The sequence below is a fragment of the Pimephales promelas genome, chromosome 1 (assembly GCF_988280905.1).
Source record: "Pimephales promelas chromosome 1, fPimPro1.hap1.1, whole genome shotgun sequence".
Lineage (NCBI taxonomy): Eukaryota > Metazoa > Chordata > Actinopteri > Cypriniformes > Leuciscidae > Pimephales > Pimephales promelas.
Window position 1 is genome coordinate 45,943,383 of NC_142769.1, and position 18,560 is coordinate 45,961,942.

The 18,560-nt window shown below is 38.9% G+C and overlaps 1 protein-coding gene across 1 annotated transcript in view; it reads left to right on the plus strand.

Annotated features, from left to right (window-relative positions):
• focad (focadhesin) overlaps nucleotides 1–18,560 on the plus strand; it is a 75,557-nt gene that overhangs the window by 13,641 nt on the left and 43,356 nt on the right. Inside the window, exons 6-11 of the mRNA XM_039658458.2 lie at nucleotides 5,280–5,381; nucleotides 7,469–7,694; nucleotides 8,964–9,170; nucleotides 9,509–9,596; nucleotides 10,742–10,932; nucleotides 11,006–11,266. Coding sequence (XP_039514392.2) covers nucleotides 5,280–5,381; nucleotides 7,469–7,694; nucleotides 8,964–9,170; nucleotides 9,509–9,596; nucleotides 10,742–10,932; nucleotides 11,006–11,266 — 1,075 coding nt within the window. The remainder of the gene's footprint in view (nucleotides 1–5,279; nucleotides 5,382–7,468; nucleotides 7,695–8,963; nucleotides 9,171–9,508; nucleotides 9,597–10,741; nucleotides 10,933–11,005; nucleotides 11,267–18,560) is intronic.

Here is an 18,560-nt window from a genome sequence, read left to right on the forward strand (position 1 = left end):
GCCACAGAATTTAAAGGTGCAGTAAGCGATTTCTGAGAAACCCTGTTGTTATTTGAAATCAGACCAAACAAACACACCCCTCCCTTCTTTGCTCCGCCCCCAAACACGCAATGCACGGGTAGATGTCTCTTTTATTATCTAAAGCAAAGCAAAATAATGTTTAGCGAAAAAAGTGTAGATGATGAAAAACAAAAAATGAACATACAGTACATACAAGTTAAATACAAGAGTGCTTTTTTAGTCACAAGACAAACATTGACGCTTAAACTGTCCTCTTACTGTAGTTAACATTACAACAACAGCATGTCTTGATTCTACGAAACAAAGCAAACACAATGTTACTTGCGTAGCCCTTCCCTGTCAGGTCTCTCCAGCACTGGAAAGCTTTTCTAATATTCAGGGCCTGAAATTTACACCCGACCACCTGCCAAATGCGGGTGAATTTTTCTATTGGCGGGTAACACTGTCAATCTACCTGCCACATTGGCAGGTAGCCAATGAGAATTGAGTGATTCATTAGGATTTTTACATTTCAACTAAGTCCGCCATTGCTAGGGTTGGGTATCGTTTGAATTTGAACGATTCTGATTCCGATTCTGATTCCTTGTTTCGATTCCGGTTCCCAACGATTCTCGATTCCGATTCTTTTAAGAGGCAGGGTCAAAAAAGTTTAGCTAACCTTGCTAACCAACGGTCTTTCTGAAGGAAATACTCCTTCTGTCACAAATACTCCTTTTGTCACAAATTTTGCATTTTGCCGAGATTTCGTTATTTTTAGAAAAGTGAAGCCACACTTTGGGCCGCCGACGTAAGCTACTCATGTTCGACTCGCGCGGTTATACCAACACTTCCGGTAGACGCTTCTTCGTTGGTGTTGTTCAGCGGTTTCTTCTTCCGGTCGGCGGACTGTGAATATCGAAACTAGGAATCGAAATTTTTACTTTTGAACGATTCCGGGAAAAATGAAAAGTTAGTCCCGGTTCCAATCGATACTCGATTCTCGATACCCAACCCTAGCCATTGCGTTTGACTTTAGCTAAAATGTGGTGGCACATTACTGGGGTAAAGAGGCCAGCTGAAACAAACAACCAAAAAAAAGATGAGGATGAGAAAAAGAAAAGTAAAAGTAGACATTTTAATACAAAGTGGACAATTGGCGGCAATGGCAAGGTTCGTGAGCGGCTGATTTATGACAGCGACTGTTTCGTAACGTTCATGCGATCAGAAAGGCCCTTTTCTGACTACGTTTGGATGTGCGAGTATTAACCTGTTGGTGAGATGGGATGAGATAATGTAACGCTGACGTACTGTAGCCTACAGTACAATGACAGTTGCACAGATGTGTGTGCGTGTGCAACTGTGCATGTTGGGAGTTGGGAACCAGTGAGAAAATATTCGGTACCCGGTAACTTTACCAGTAATAACACTATTAATTTAGTTCATAGTTCCTGAATGCTGTAACCAGGGGCGTAATTTGCGGGTGGGACGGGTGGGACATGTCCCCACCACTTTTTGCCAAGGTCGATATTGTCCCCACCACTTTTTAAAAGTTCTCGCTGCACGGATAGCTAACAGTAGAAATAAATAAAACATCTCCAACTGGCAGACCAGTCATTTCGTTCGTTTGTAAAATAAAAGAAGCGATCTAGCCCTGAAATACGTTGTTTTTTTTAAATCAAGTGCTCCTTGCCGCCTGCGATCGGTGGCGCGGTTACAGTGTATCTCGTGGCTCACGCACAGTCTTCACATGCATGCGCGCTTCAATCCGTTTCGGAGACTGTTTCGGAGACTTTTTGTTCGTTCAGGTGCAGAGAATGTGAGCGGAGTGAAGCGGGAAGCTCGAGCGGGCGGATCTTAGACAGAGCGGAGAGGGGCATTTTTTAAAGGACGGAGCGTCACCCTATTTCCCGCTCCAATTTCGCTCCGCTCACACCACGAGTCTGACTCCACGTCTTTTCCCCGCCTAGCTCGCATTGTGTTCAGCATCCCAAGCGGAGAGGGTTTTCTCCGCAACAACCGCATGAGTCTGAAGCCTCAGACATTGTCCAAACTTGTGTTCTTGAAGGTGAACTCTTTCTTTCTTTCTTTCTTTCTTTCTTTCTTTCTTTCTTTCTTTCTTTCTTTCTTTCTTTCTTTCTTTCTTTCTTTCTTTCTTTCTAAAAGTTTGACAATGTTTAAATTGTAGCCTAATGTGCACTCTGCGCAAAAGTTCAGTTATACGAATTTTGAAACATACTTTTAAAACGTTGATGTAACCTACAGTAGGCCTATAGCCTGTATATTCTTATTTATAATAAAGTCATTTGATTCGTTTAATTTTACAGCATTCTACCATTGATGAGCATAATTTTATTAGGCCATTTGTGCGCGCTGTGCAAACGTTTGGTTATCAAAATGTTGGCCAGTTAATTTACTTTTTAAATGTACTTTTAAAATGTTTATGTAGGCCTTTATTTTTTTATTTTTTACATTTTTGTTTATACACTTATTTTTTATCTTTATTTATAAGGCCCATTTATTCGTTTAATTGTACAGCAGTTTGTGTGTACAATGGATAGGCTATGAGCCAATTTTAATTTTAATCTTGCGCGTTCCGCAAAAAATCAGTTATCAAAATTCTGGACTAATAGCCTAGTTAATTTACTTTTATTTATATTTTTGTTTATATAATTTGTATTCATACTATTAGGTCACTTTATTCGTTTAATTTTACAGGACTTTCTGTTGGCTAATAGCATAGGCTATTCCACTGGACATGTTGTAAAGTCGGATCTATGTTTTATTCACGTGTCACGTGATTCATTCATTTATACACATGTCCCACCCACTTTTTATAACAAAGTTACGCCACTGGCTGTAACTAAAAGCTGTCAAGATCTGTCTATGTGACTAAATCCGCCATCAACACAGCCGCGTGTGATTTGTTTACATACGAGCTGCGGTAGGTCTATCTGTTGAGTATATACTATATAGCCTATACTATATATGTTGTGGGACTGTCAAAATCAATTAATAAAAAGATTTTTAAAAAATGTATGTTCTTAGAGTTATTATTATTACTTGACAGCACTTAAATGTGTATTCTTACAAGTGAAAGAACAATCTTGTGAAATTCCCCCTTTTTTTTTCACCTTTAGCCTATATAAAGGTGAAAAAAACCCCAGGAATTTCACAATATTGTTCTTTTTACCAGCCATTTTTTTGGCTGAGGCAAAAAAAGTGGCTGGTAAAAAGTCTGGCCGGTGGCCGAAAAAGTTAATTTCAGGCCCTGCTAATATTACTACGGGTCCTAAAGCTCTTGCCTGATCATAACCCTTCTTTTCCTGGGATATTCCTCTGAGCTATTTTTAACTACCGTTCAAAATTTTGGGTAAGATCTTCAGTGTCACGTGATCCTACCTGATGCTCTGGTAAGATGATGTAAAATTTTAAACAGCCTTCTGTCTGTGTCGTCTTGACTTTTTTTCATCACTTTCGCTTTTAATCTCATGCACATACTCATTTCCTAAACTGAACAGCCATTTAGATCGATCTCTCTCACTGATTCCCCGACGACGATTCAAAATGCTGAATCATGCGAAATTTTTTGTTTGTTTGGTTATGTATTGTGAATTTAGCCTGGACTATATGACCCTTTATTATGATAAGTTAATTTATAATTAATCAAATGATCGTGTATGTAATTTCTCTCCTCCTCTGACGAGTTTCTCCCTGGTGAGAAGATGAATGGGTCGATGGCTCTGTGCTGGCCTGGGATTGGTGCTTGGCCTTTAGCACGGGTTGGCACAGAGGGAGGGCTCGGGGATTAATGAAAGATGCCCACTGGTGCTCATTGTGTCCGTCTGGTCGATGGATCCTCTGCAATCTGCTCTGGGGTCACAAAGCCACTTACTGTAGCTATCCAGCAGAAGCAGACAAGGTTAGGGTTGGGTTGTGTTGGGACTGTAGACAAATAAATCAACTCTTTCCACAGAAAAAAGACAGATTAAAAACTCTCTCTGTCTGTGTTTCTTAACGGCATACTAAACAAAACTATGCTGTTTTGGAATACACTTAACTGAGGCTGTGTTTATTTGATTATAAGTACAAAAAAAAGTCAACATTAAATACAATTTATTTTTCAGCCTTTAGTGTCACATGATCCTTCAAAAATCATTATAATACGCTGACTTTCTGCTCCACAAACATTTCTAAGTATTATCAATGTTGAAAACAGTTGTTCTGAGTAATTTTTTTTCTACTTTGAATTTTTTGCTGACTAAAAGTTATAATTTCTTCTTTTTTCATACTAAAACCTAATGTAAGTTGCTAATTCAGTAAATGTTGACCGATTCAGTGAATAACTTTTTTTTTTTAGCCTTAAAAATAACAGCAATTTGTTCTTAAATCATAATACACTGACTGGTCAAATGCATGTTGTTTTATAAAAAAAATAATCACACATCCAACAAAGGCACAATAGGAAGATGTTATCTATTATTTTATTTGTATTTTCTTTTTTTATTAAGATATTATTTTTAATCCAGCTCTTTCCATTCAGGGTGCAAATCACAACCCAAATGCATTTCATTCACTATGAGTGCTGTATATTCAGTGCCAAACCTCTAAATTCTTCTCGTCCGCTAAAGTTTTAAAACGTCTCTTCCGGTTAAGAAGTCTCGCTCTAAACTTTCGTTTCAAATGAGTGCGATGGAGGTCAATGTGTCAGCCAGCCTTTGTCTAGCAGTTAATGTTGTGGCTGTCTGCTGAAAACCGCCCCTGATGGATGAACCCTGATAATGTGATGGCCGCACCAGTTGGCCGGGGAACAACAAGAGATAGATGAGCAAATGTTTGAACTGTAGGCTGTCTGTGGAGGGCTTTGGTGCAGCCCTAACATCTGTCTGGAGGTGACCCAGACCATCAATTCAAGTGCTGATAGATTGTTTACCATGTGGAGGATTTTCAAAGTAACTTAATAAAATATGTTCCTGCCTGACCCAGTGCCAAAGGCACACACAAACAACATGATCAGGAAATTGGATGAGTTCATTAATCTTAGGATAAAAGAGCATGCGTGTTTGTTAATATAAGGGCCTTTATTTGTGTGTTAGCATTAAGGGACATTAATCACCAGCACAGCATAGACATCCAAGCAACTATTGTAAAAGGTGGCCGATGCGTTTAAGATAGAGGAGGATTTGAGGATATTTTGTATGTATTGCCTTATTAAAATACTGATGTTTAAATACTATTCGTTAAATATATATATATATATTTAAATATGTGTTTGATCTTAGGAGCTTCCCTCATCCCTACATCACAGTGCTGGAAAACCGTCCCGACTGCTGGCCCGCTCTGCTCCAGGAAATTGATGACTTCCTCCAGCTGGCTACAGACAAGTATGAAATCTGTTAACAATGACAGATCTGGGGGATTTGAAAGAAACATTTTATAACGTCTTAAAGAGGTCATGACATGAGAAATCCAATTTTGACATTTAGAGGTCTTTGCACCGTTGAAACATCCTGCAAGTTTCAGAGATTAAAATGTCTTCCGATTTGTAAAAAAGCATTTATTTAATCAAGCTCCAAAAATTTGCGGGCTCTTTTTACATGCATCTACATCTTTTTTATATGCAAGTTACATTTGCACCATAAGCCCCGCCCACTGGCTTTCAGTCGCTCAACTGTTGACCTTCACTGTTCAAGTCTTTTTCAACTCTGAGGTGTGAACGACCAGTGATAAAACAGGGGGTTTCATGACACTTTAAAAGCAGATCAGACAGAGGGTCAGAATGATATATTGTTGTGCATATATTTTTCTCTTTTTTTAATGAAAAAAAAATGCAGTAGCACCTCATTGCAGTACACGAGATCCAGGGGGCGGAGTCGGATCCACATCTGAGGGGAGGAGTTTAAGGTGGGTTTAGGGATCAGGGGGTGGAGCTGGATAGGTTTAGGGGTGGGTTTAGGGATCAGGGGGTGGAGCTGGATAGGTTTAGGGGTGGGTTTAGGGATCAGCGGGTGGAGCTGGGTAGGTTTAGGGGTGGGTTTAGGGATCAGGGGGTGGAGCTGGGTAGGTTTAGGGGTGGGTTTAGGGATCAGGGGGTGGAGCTGGATAGGTTTAGGGGTGGGTTTAGGGATCAGCGGGTGGAGCTGGGTAGGTTTAGGGGTGGGTTTAGGGATCAGGGGGTGGAGCTGGGTAGGTTTAGGGGTGGGTTTAGGGATCAGGGGGTGGAGCTGGGTAGGTTTAGGGATGGGTTTAGGGATCAGGGGGTGGAGCTGGGTAGGTTTAGGGGTGGGTTTAGGGATCAGGGGGTGGAGCTGGGTAGGTTTAGGGGTGGGTTTAGGGATCAGGGGGTGGAGCTGGGTAGGTTTAGGGGTGGGTTTAGGGATCAGGGGGTGGAGCTGGATAGGTTTAGGGGTGGGTTTAGGGATCAGCGGGTGGAGCTGGGTAGGTTTAGGGGTGGGTTTAGGGATCAGAGGGTGGAGCTGGGTGGGTTTAGGGATCAGGGAGTGGAGCTGGGTAGGTTTAGGGGTGGGTTTAGGCATCAGGGGGTGGAGCTGGGTAGGTTTAGGGGTGGGTTTAGGGATCAGGGGGTTTAGGCCCTAAACCTACCCAGCTACACCCCCTGATTAGGGGTGGGTTTAGGGATCAGGGGGTGGGGCTGGGTAGGTTTAGGGGTGGGTTTAGGCATCAGGGGGTGGAGCTGGGTAGGTTTAGGGGTGGGTTTACGCATCAGGGGGTGGGTGTGGGTAGGTTTAGGGGTGGGTTTAGGGATCAGGGGGTGAAGCTGGGTAGATTTAGGGGTGGGTTTAGGGATCAGAGGGTGGAGTTGGGTAGGTTTAGGGGTGGGTTTAGGCATCAGGGGGTGAAGCTGGGTAGATTTAGGGGTGGGTTTAGGGATCAGGGGCTGGTTGTGGGTAGGTTTAGGGGTGGGTTTAGGGATCAGAGAGTGTAGCTGAGTAGGTTTAGGGGTGGATTTATGAATCAGGGGGTGGAGCTGGGTAGGTTTAGGGGTGAGTTTAGGCATCAGGGGTGGAGCTGGGTAGGTTTAGGTGTATGTAAGGTGGGAGAAGTTGGATCTGGATCCGACTCCTCCCCTTGTATTTCATGTTCTGCAGTGAGAACCATCTCAAAAAATGTAACAACGTTATAAGTGAATATTAAATATTAAAATATTAGAATATTAGCATATTAAAATAATAATAAAAATCAAGGGATAGTTCACCCAAGATTACTATTTACTCGCCCTCATGTCGCTCCAAACTCGTAAGACTTTCATTCATCTTCAGAACACAAATGAAGATATTTTTAATGAAATCTGAGAGCTTTCTGTCCCTCCATTAACAGCCACACAACTGTCACTTTGACGCTTCAAAAAGTTCATAAAGAGATTGCGAAACTAATGAACTGTGTGGTTTAGTCCATATTTTTTAAAGAGATGTTAAACCCTTACAAGTGTATTTATGGTGTTTTTCTTCAGAGATGAGCCAGTATATGTGGAAATGCTGGTGCCGTTCCTTCGTTACCTGTACTGCGAGCCCCAGAGGTTGGCAGAGAACGCTCTGCTCAGACACAGCCTCCTCAGGGTCCTGCTCCTGCCACGAGGGGCTCCTGAGCCTGACAGCCTGCAGGAGAAGGGGGCGTCCGGCACTAGGGTGGTCCGTGAGCTGATTCGCAGCCTCTTTGACCTGCTTCCGTACATGCTGGTAAGCTGGAGGATGATTTCTGATGTGCTGAGCTGAAGTAGCTCCACTGCACTATGTGGCTTAGACCCATGAAATCTTTCAACAGAAGGTTTATATTACCCATCGTTGTGAATTTCCCATGCTTCCTAGCTCTATTTTATGACTTAACACAAAGCCTCAAGGTGATGATAGAGAGGGCAACTTTTTGAGCAATATTGCTGGGCAATCTTGCCGAAGCGATTGTTGATTGGTTATAATGTTACACTTTTTATTTATCAAAGAATCCTGAAAAAAAGTTTTCACAAAAATTTTAACCCTAAAACCATATTCTGGACAAATGTGGGAAAAATAGTTTTGATTTATTTAAAAAAAAATACTTCCCTTGATTTGAGCGGTACAAGACTTACTTTTCCTAAGTTTGCCTCCTGAACACACACAATTTGTTTTGACTCAATTATACAATGTTAAGTGGGTGAAAAAAAATCCTTAATCTTGTATTTGGGTCAAAAATGGGCGCCCATAGAAATGAATGGGAAAAACTATAATTTAGAGCATTCTAAAATAAGCCAAAATAAGACACCAGGTGACAGCAAAGTCACTTCATCTTTAGGTTTTAGCTCTAAGAACTTATTGGAATTGATATTTTAATGAAGTTTAAAAAAATTAAATATAAATATATAAAAATAAGCATAATTTACATAGAAAATATGGTACTTTTAAAATTAAATAAATTCAAAATTCTAACCCTTACCCCAAAATAAAAAAAAAAACATAAATGGATAGACAAAACTTTATCGAAGACAGTGATATAACATTTATAATAAATAAAAATTAGGACCACACCTGAATCCTCTGTGCCCACATTTGTCCACAATTACAGGATTAAGGGCTATAAAGTGAATATGGTTTGAGGGCTACGCATAATCTTCAGCTGTAATAATAATTACTATTATTATACTAATTACTATATATTTCTGAAGGATCATGTGACACTGAAGCCTGGAATAATGGCTGTCATCACAGGAATAAATTACATTTGAAATATATTGAAATAGAAAACCTGTAATAATATTTAACAACATTCATGTTTTTGCAGCCTTGGGGATTTAAAAAATCTTCAAACATTTGAACAGTAGCATAGGTTGTATTTAACATGGGGTGACTGAGTTCATATTATTTTCATATTTAATATAAATAATAATGGGTGAACTATCCCTTTAAACATTTTCAAACTTAGTTTACACATTATTCCCCATATTCAATCAGTGTCTTCATCCCGTGCCCTATCAGGTGGACAGTGTAACAGCAGTGGTGGAGTTCAGCTCGTTTGCCGAATCTCTGACGGCGGCTCTGCTCACGGATCCAGGCTTCTGGAGGAAGGAACTGACCCAGATGGCTCTTCAGCTCTTGTGTGCCTGTCAGCTCAGTGTTCATCTGAGGGGAGAGCTGATTTCTCTGCTTCACACACTCCATCAGATAATACCTGCACATGCAGTGGTGAATACACTCATTCAATTTTATAGTCTTATTTTACATTGGTGGTGTAATGAGAAATGGTAATCTCTCTTCAAATCAGTGCTGTCTCTAATTGCATTCATTTACAAATGCAGATTCAAAAATGCATTATTTTATAAGAGAAAAGAGCAACATTATTATAATTGTTATGTTGCAACAGTTGCACTCTCAGTGTGATCTCAACAAATCTTCTCCTCTCATCTTTATAATGGTTTTGTTTGCACAGCGTTTTCTAGCTCGAAGCGATTTGCATTCAGCTTTCCCTCAGAGGCTCCATCTGTGTCAAACCGTTTGTCTGATTGTGCCCTATCTAACTGTAGGAACTCCCACCTGAGCAAGTGATCATGGGAATCTCCCTGCTACTGCTAAGCGCCTCCACCTCTCAGCAAACTGCCCTCCTCGAGCTCGGTAAAGGCCCTCTCGATATCTGAACGCATCGTGAATGGATAGCTTAATTTCCACAGAACATGACAGTTTGCGCAGATTGAAAGGGTTGTTTTGTTATTTTGTCTTACTGAGTTTCAAGCTGTTTCCAACATATACAAACAAAACAACAAGAAGCTTTAGGCTCACTAAAAAGCTGTTATTTTAGAATAAATTCCATTTAAAAAGTGGGAATGATTCATTAGTGGTGGTTATTAAGGATTTTACTTGGGGTTAGGGATTTAAAATGCCCCTAATATGCTATATTAAAGGTACCTTTTTTTGGATGTCGCCTACAATAGGTTTACATGGGTCAAAAAACACATTCATTTTCTTCATAATGACCTCTTCTCTCACAGTGTCTGAAACAGTTCATTTGAAGATTCAGTCTCTAAACCCCTCCCTCCCAAGAGCCTAATCTGCTCTGATTGGTCAGAAGGCCCAGTCTGTTGTGATGCGTCTATCGCTTACAGAATGTGTGCAATTTCAGCTCCATTGGGTTCCTCAGCACTTCTGTACAAATTGGAACAATGGCGTTGATTTTACCGTATTAATTTAAGTCCTAATCATTTTGCAGTGCAGAAAACAGCATTTCTCGACATGTCAAAAAATCCCACCGAAAATTTAATTGAAAGAGACACCTATATGTAGCAATGTTAAAGGCTCAGAGAAACTTAAATTTAATCAAAAAATAAACAAACAACAAAACTAAAGTAAAGCGGCAGCATTTTTGCCTCACAAACATCAATAAAACACAATATAAAGTGCAGGCCTCGTCCTCTCTCATCCCGCACTGTCGTTTTTATCCTTCTCGCTCCAATCCCACTGCTCTCGGCCCCACCCCTTGCTTGTAACACTAATATCTATCTTCCAGAGCATTATAGAGATTTGGGAATGTCCTTTTTTGACTTGGGCCAGTAAGCAAGACCCCAGCAATGCCTAACCACCTAGAACACCATAGCAACCACTTAGAACACCATAGCAACCTCTTGCCAGCCACCTACATCACCCTAGCGTGACGTTTGCACAGGCAAGCACCACTCACAAAATGTAAAAATCTATTTTAAAATGAGTTTTTGTGTTCATTAAGTTAGAGTTGTTAACTACAACCTCTTTTATCTCTCTGCTAGCTGTGAAGATTGTCCCACCTGAGGTGCCGCCTCCCTTTGGTGCATCTTTGCTGGTAATGCCCTTGTTACAGGTGCTGTCCTGCTCCAGCCTCATGGAAGCCCTGACAGACACGCAAACGCACTTGAAGAACCTTAAACTGGCCAATTCTCTGTTGCAAATGGTCCAAAGAGAACCCTCCGATTGGAAAGAGGTAGCACAAATTATTATGCACCCATTTAGAAGAAAGTATTGTCTGATACTGGACTTTGCGCTTGCCTCTACAGGACTCCACTCAGCTGAGTTTGCCTCTTAGCACTTGGTACAGCGAGCTTCAAGTGTCCACCAGCGTCCTGAAGCGAATTTCCCTAGACTCCATGTCTTCTGTGGAATGGCTTTACTCCCTGCAGTCTTCTCTCCCTGTCTGTGAACACGTCCCAGATACGGTTTGTCTTCTGGTCTCCCATGTTATCGTCAGCAGTCACGGGGATGTCTGCAGGTTAGCGTTGGACACAGCTGCTGCCATCGCCGAGGCCGATCCCGCTAAGGTAAAGTCTGCGTCTCAACGTTTAGTTTTGTGATTCTGCTGTATTGCAGTTCTGTATTATTTAGCAGGAGGTCCTAGGAGCTAAAGGGATAGTTCACTTTGAAATTAATTTTTTGATTCTTTAGCTTGCCTCAAGTGCATCCAAGATGTAGGTGTCTTTGTTTCCACTGTACGTAGTTTCAATTTTTATATTTTTAGGTCAAACCGTTCGTGTCTGTCAGTCATACAATGGAGGTCTATGGTCACCACCTCAAAGAGCATGCACAGAGAAGTCCAAATTAAACATGATTTAATGACTCGTAAATGTAACACATTGATGGCCTAAGACACGAAACGAGCGGTTTGTGTGAGAAAACGAACAGTATTTATATCGTTTTTACCTCTTGTAATCACAGCCACATCCAAGTGATCTGAAGGCACGGGTGCTTCGTTCTGCATAAGCACTGGAAAGCGCTGGAAGTGATCTCTTGCGTGGTTGCGAAAAAAAGATCAATGTTGTCTGTTGATATATATATAGAAATCATCTTCCATTGCAATTTCCTGTATATCTAAATATGTTTAGATCTTCACAGTGAAGGATAACACTTCTGAAATTACTTGGATGTGGCTGTGGTTACAAGAGGTTAAAATGATATAAATACTGTTCGTTTTCTCACACAAACCGCTCGTTTCGTGTCTTAGGCCGTCAATGTGTACTTACATTTACGAGTCATTAAATCATGTTTAATTTGGACTTCTCTGTGTATGCTCTTTGAGGTGGTGACCATAGACCTCCATTATATGACAGACAGACAAGAACGGTTTGACCTAAAAATATCAAAATTGAAAATACTGCAGAAACAAAGACACCTACATCTTGGATGCCCTTGAGGTAAGCTAAAACATATCTAAAATGTGTGAACTATCCCTTTAAAACTACTAGGTAGCCAAAGAAGTAACCAAAAGGTTGAGGGATTCATATTCAATCACCACTGTTCATGAGCAAAGCATTTAACACATTTTTAAGTCAAGATGATACATTTATAGATTACCTTAAATAAATTAAGTGAGGAATGATTTACGACGGTTATGATGGTTACCACACCTCAAAACATTGTTCAGAATCAGATGATGTATTTTAAGACATTTGTCAGGTTTTTGTCCTTAAATCACTCTTGTGTGTAGGACTAATTTCTTACACATCTCATCTCAAACCTCCGTTGTCAATTCCAAAACATCATTTAAGAGCTAGGAATGGAGCCATTGATAGCAGACTAAAGCAGTTATGAGAGAGCGAGAGGGAGAGAGAAAGGTTAGGCGTGTGTGAATTACCTGAGTCTGTGCATCTGTCAGTGTTTGGCAGCAGCGTCTCTAGTCTCGACTACTAGCAAAACTTTTAAGTTTATCTACTTCAAGAACTGTGATGTCATTTCCTCACTAGTGAGAAATGTCATGTAGTTTTTAAGTAGCTAAACTATTGTACTGATAAAATCGTCATAGCAGCGCTGACAATCCGTTTTTGTGCGTGTTTGAGTGGACAGAGAGCAGGAGAAAGAGAGTATGTGATTTCCATATAATAAAGTGTCATTTTTAGGAAAAATCTTTGAAATAATTTGTTGTTTTTATCCTATTGTTTACTATATTTATTTGCTTGGTCGTTTTTGGGTTTTGGTTCTTTTGCTGTTGTAGGCTGTAAAGACCTTTTGAAATAACTGAAATCATTTGGCGAGCTGATATGCACATGTGATGCGGTCAACAGATTTAAAGTGAATTCACAGCATGGTAATATACATTATGAAAAGATTTGCAAAAAAATTGAAGGAAACACAAAATGAGTTATGGAAACAAATTAGACAAACTAGCTATTGTCTACTACAGAGATTTTTCAGAAAGTATTGTGCAAAACTGTTCATCTTTTTACAATGCAATTGATTGGCCTCCATTTGGCGTTTAGGACAATAAAGGATTTTCACAAAACATAGAGGCTGTACTTTAGCTGATATAATGAAAACCACAGTCCTTTACACATTAAGAGAACCACATTGTTCCTTGAGTGACATATTTTTTTAGAAAAAGAACTCAGTTTGAAGAAAAAAAATCCACTCATAGTAAAGCTTTCATTTCTATCCATTATCCAGATGCCAGTGTTACTAGGCAACATGCGCAGCCTTAGAAACTGAAGCAGTAATTACTTTAGCTAAATGCTAAATGAAGGTGTATATCATGGCACAGTAGACCTGTACTTCACACTTATATTCATTACAGAACGCCTTAGGGCTTTCATGGACACAAATTCATTGAGACCAGAACGACTGGTAGCCAAGAGCATGGAAAGCGTGTGACCTAAGAGAGGGTGTGCAGGACTGTTGTAATCACACTAACAGGAAGATATTCCAGGCGGACTATGCATCATCTGTCACAGGATAAATGCCCTTATTAGAGGCCTTGGCTGGATGCTGAGATTCGCTCTCTACTGCTTTCCGATTAGGGCTGGGGATTTATTGAATGCCCACAGTACAGTGATTTCCGCTGGTGATAGAAATGATTGAGTTGATTTTATGTTATATGTCTTTTTTTATTTGACCATTGGGTTTACTGGAATTAGACTAGTTTTACAGCCTTTCCTTGTCTCACAGTATGCAAGGATGAGTGTTAAGACATGTTTTATTGGATTATCTTATTTAAATTTCAATAACACAAACAGTGAGTGAAAATAATTTCAACGAATCAGTTCAAACTGGTCATTTCAATGAACTGATTCAATGATTCATTTGTGTCATCACTCAAAAATGTCCATTGAAATCCCAATGTGGCATTTCATATATCCAAATATATTTGAGTTAAATAGAATATTGCTATTTATTGTGAAATGGGTGCATATAAATGTAAATAGTATTTCTTCTTTGTGTTCATTTAGTTAAAAAAAAATGAGGTTCTGGAAAATATGCCTATAATGGCTTTTCACAATGAAGTAGCTCACCAATACCAGCAGCTCCCCACACAATGACACACATCCTCCATGCTTCACTGTGGCAGAGATGCATTTATTATTATATTTCTAAGCAGATTTTTGAAGACATCGTTCTGGAGCATCACCATGCAATTCGTATTTTATTGTGATTCATCACTCCACACACAACTTCCATATTCTGACAATATTTCATAGTTTCTTTTATGTTTCTGAGACTTTAGATAAATTTAGCTACATTTTCCTTAAATTTAGCTAAATTTCTGACCAATATTTTTTGGTTAAGACAATTAAAAGTTTAGCCATTTTGGTGTTTTGGTATATACCTAAACACCAAAATGGCTAAACTTTTAATTTACTTATATATATACACACACACACCAAAATGGCTAAACTTTTAATTGCATATGCAAGCATGCATGCATACATACATACACATTCACACATACATATATATATATATATAGCATTAAGGTATACTTTAAATTGTCAAACATTTAAACATAGCAGTACTATAAAAAAGTACTATTTCGAATCAATGCTGTTCTTTCGATCTTTCTGGCCATTCATAAATCTTGAAAAAAGCATCCACAACCGGTTTCAATATTGTTAATAATGAGAAATGTTTCTTGAGCATCAAATTAGCATATTGGAATGATTTCTGAAGGATCATGTGAGTAATAATGCTGAAAATTCAGCTTTTCACCACTGGACTTAATTACATTTAAAATATATTCAAATGGGAAACTATTATTTTAAATTGAAATAATATTTCATAGTTTTGCTGTCACACCCCCAAAAAATAAATAAATACAGCCTTGTTGAGCATAAGAGACTCTTTTCAAAATATGAAAAAAATTCTTTCTGTCCTATAAATCATTAATTACTCTCCTGCTCTCTCCTCGAGAGCCAATCTCTGTACACTTCTGTCTTCTCTTGTTTCCACTCTTTCTTCTATCTCCACACATTAAGTCTGTTAATTGGCTTGTTGTGTGGGTCAGAGGTTGTGCTTGTTTCAGAGGGCCATGTCTCTCCCCTGTCATCTTTCAGGGAGGGATGTTGAGGGGTTAATCTCCAATTAGAGGTTAGAACAACTGCCGTGGTGTCCAATCTCGAAGGGTTAAAAATCTTCTCAAGGGAGGGAGAGATCCGCTACTCCTGGTTAGTGGGGGTTTGTTAGGGAGTGGCTTGTCTGGGGAATTGCTTTACAAATCCTAAAGATAAATTAGGACCGATGTATTACATGATGTATTTTAGATGCCGTCTTTGCACATTTATAAACCATCTTAGAAACACTTTCATTGAATCCCGTATACAATGCTTTGATCCAATTGGCCACACTAATGTAGCGGTTCTGTCTGGCAACAAGAGAAATATTGCATGATCAAACCTTATTAAGGCTATTAAGGCTAATCACTATTGAGCGTGTATTGCACATCTCCAGTTGAGCATTGCAGCTGGGAGGAATATCAATTAGCCCTTGCTTTTACATCAAAGCATGGAGACTTCTGGGGACGTGTATATTGTTGTAATGTGCAATCAGTAAGGTTTTTAGTTCTGTATAATGTAGTTAATGTTGTTTAGTTAGTGAATCATTTCTTGTTTATGATTAGTGTTCTTGTGCCCTGCTCTCTTCTGAAGCGACTTTATATTTTTGTATACTTTATAATAAATTAAGAAAATTGCGACCAATAAAGTTTATACAGTGAATGTCTTTACGTCTTAACCCTAACATGTAACTTTTAAGGTTCATTTGTGATTTAATAATATTTTAATTGCATTTCTGAATTTAATTTTACTTGCAACTAGTGTTTTAGTATCCATGATATACTTATAGATTTTATTTGTATTTTTTTAGTTTATATATATATATATATATATATATATATATATATATATATAGAGAGAGAGAGAGAGAGAGAGAGAGAAAGTATATAAGTATAGAAGCAGGGTTTTTTTTTTTTCAATTTTAGTTTCTTTGTAATTTTTGTGTGTGTGTGTACATATAATTTAAAAAATAGTTTAGTTATTTCAGTATTCAGTAAATCAAACTAAATAAAAATGAGAAACATTGCCTTGGAAACTAGCTAAAATATTTTTATTTAATTTTATATCAGTCAATGTTTATTTTATTTCAAGTTTAATTTTAGTAAATGATAACCCTGCTTTCAACCACTTTACTGAAATTTTAAAGTTTACTCATTGTGAAGACCGCTGGTCAACCTAATTTTTCAGAATCATTATATCTCACACTATTTTATTCCTATTTATTTATTTATTTATTTATCACATTTTTTGTCATTTTAAATTTTGAGGACTTTATAGTTTATTTTTTGACAGTTATATATTTTTTGAAAATGTTGACTGTTTAAATAGCTTTTGGATAGTAAAAGTAGATGTTAAAGTTGCACTGTGTTTTTTTTTCATAATGTATACAATTTAAATAATGAGACAATACATCATCAATCCTTTCTCCAAAACGTGTTTGTGTCTTCCCCTGATTCACTGTGGTAAGCCTATTATAAGTGTTTATATTTTAGACCTGTCGGAATGGTTTGCATGAGAAATTGCGTAATCCGTCACTCGCCCGTGCATGTCTCGTCATATCCGTAAATAGAGAGAAGTTTACTCCGGCTACTTCGTCACGGGATGGTGAGGTTAGTTTCAGAAAGGTTGACATCTCGAATCAATGGGAATCACCCGTTTTAGAAAAACTCAGAACAGAAGAGAGTCTGCCGGCTGTGACAGAGCTCGTAATAAAACAAGAACCAACATTAGCTTGGCTTTTTAGAGATGGCAAGAACTGAGGGATTTGAAATGTTTAAAAGTGTGTTTGGAGATCTCAACAGGTGAGGAAGGTATTTTATTGAACAGATAAACTGCCACATGTATCTCTCTAACAGAGTTCATTATAAAACATTATCTATTATGAAGGGTTGTTAGCTTATGGTTGTTGTAGTGCTAAGCTGGATTTTATTTTCAAGGAAGAACTGTGTCCATTAATGATTATAGTTACAGTAACGTCTTCAGCGAGTCAGCTTTTCCATCTAAAGTGGATATATCTCTCAAGTCTAGTAGTGAATGTTTTATGAGCAGAAGATAATTCATCCACACAGTCCAAGCGTGCCGCACAAGCCCTCAAAAGTGAAGCCAAAACGTCTCGATTGCCCCCTGTGGCCGGTCCTAGTATAGGTCATAAACCCCGCCTCCCCATGTTATTTAACGAGACGTGAGACCCATAGATATCTATATAAAGGCTAGATATCTCGTCCGCGCTGCTGGCCAATGGAGGTCGACGTCAGCACCTGGCGGCCATCTTGTCACAGGCAGCTCGCTCACTGATAGCATTGTTTTAATGGTGCATGTACTTTTTAAATCACCGTAACTTGCTCAATTTTCTACCGATTTTCAAACGGTCTGGTTTGTTATAAACGGCAGAGATGTAGTTATGATACTGCATGCTTATGAATAATAAATGTATGAATAAATAATCATCCGGAATTATAGCCACGTTAATAACGTTTGTAAGTAACCAAACCGTTTGTAAATCCATCAAGATTTCAACGAGATAAGAGTATTTCTCACATCAGATACCACAGAGCCCGCCAGAAAGCCTGTCTGTGACAAGATGGCCGCCGGTGATGACGATAAATGCTCCACCGTAAGACATCTAGCCTTTATATAGATATCTATGGTGGTACAATTAAATTACACTTCACATATCCTTTTTCCAAAGATAGTTTCTGTCATTTACTGCAGTTTCTATCACACTAATGTAATTTCAAGTGTTTGTTTTTAAAATAAGTTTGTTTTTAGTTTGTTATGTGATGCTATAAAACAATGCTGTGACATCATGATTGACAGCTGTGATTGACAGGTTCTCTGTGCGAAGTAATCACTGAAGCTCCAGCAGACTTTTTTTTAATAATGTTGACTGTGTGGTTAGTAGTTGTATTTACCTTATTTTAACGAGGTACTGCAATCAGCGGACATCATTGGAGAAGAATGGAGCAGACAGAGGACACATAATGAAAGTGCGGGGCGTGTGCTTGCGTTTTGATTCAGCGAGAATGAGGGCAGGGCCTTGATTTCGCAGCTTTACTTCTTGCTCACGACTGTGCATGTCTGGTCCCGAAAACACAAGTGCGCAGACTCAAGTTCCAAGATGTCAGCGCCATTGGCGGCTTCAGTTCTCTGATGGAAAAGAGCGAACGGGCGTCGTCCATCTTTTTTTTACAGTCTATGACACAGTCACACAGAGCCGAAGCACAACCAAAACAACGTTCTCCTGTAAAATGCATGCAGTTTTGTATTGTTTTTTTAACCACTAAAAGTATATAGTGGTTTG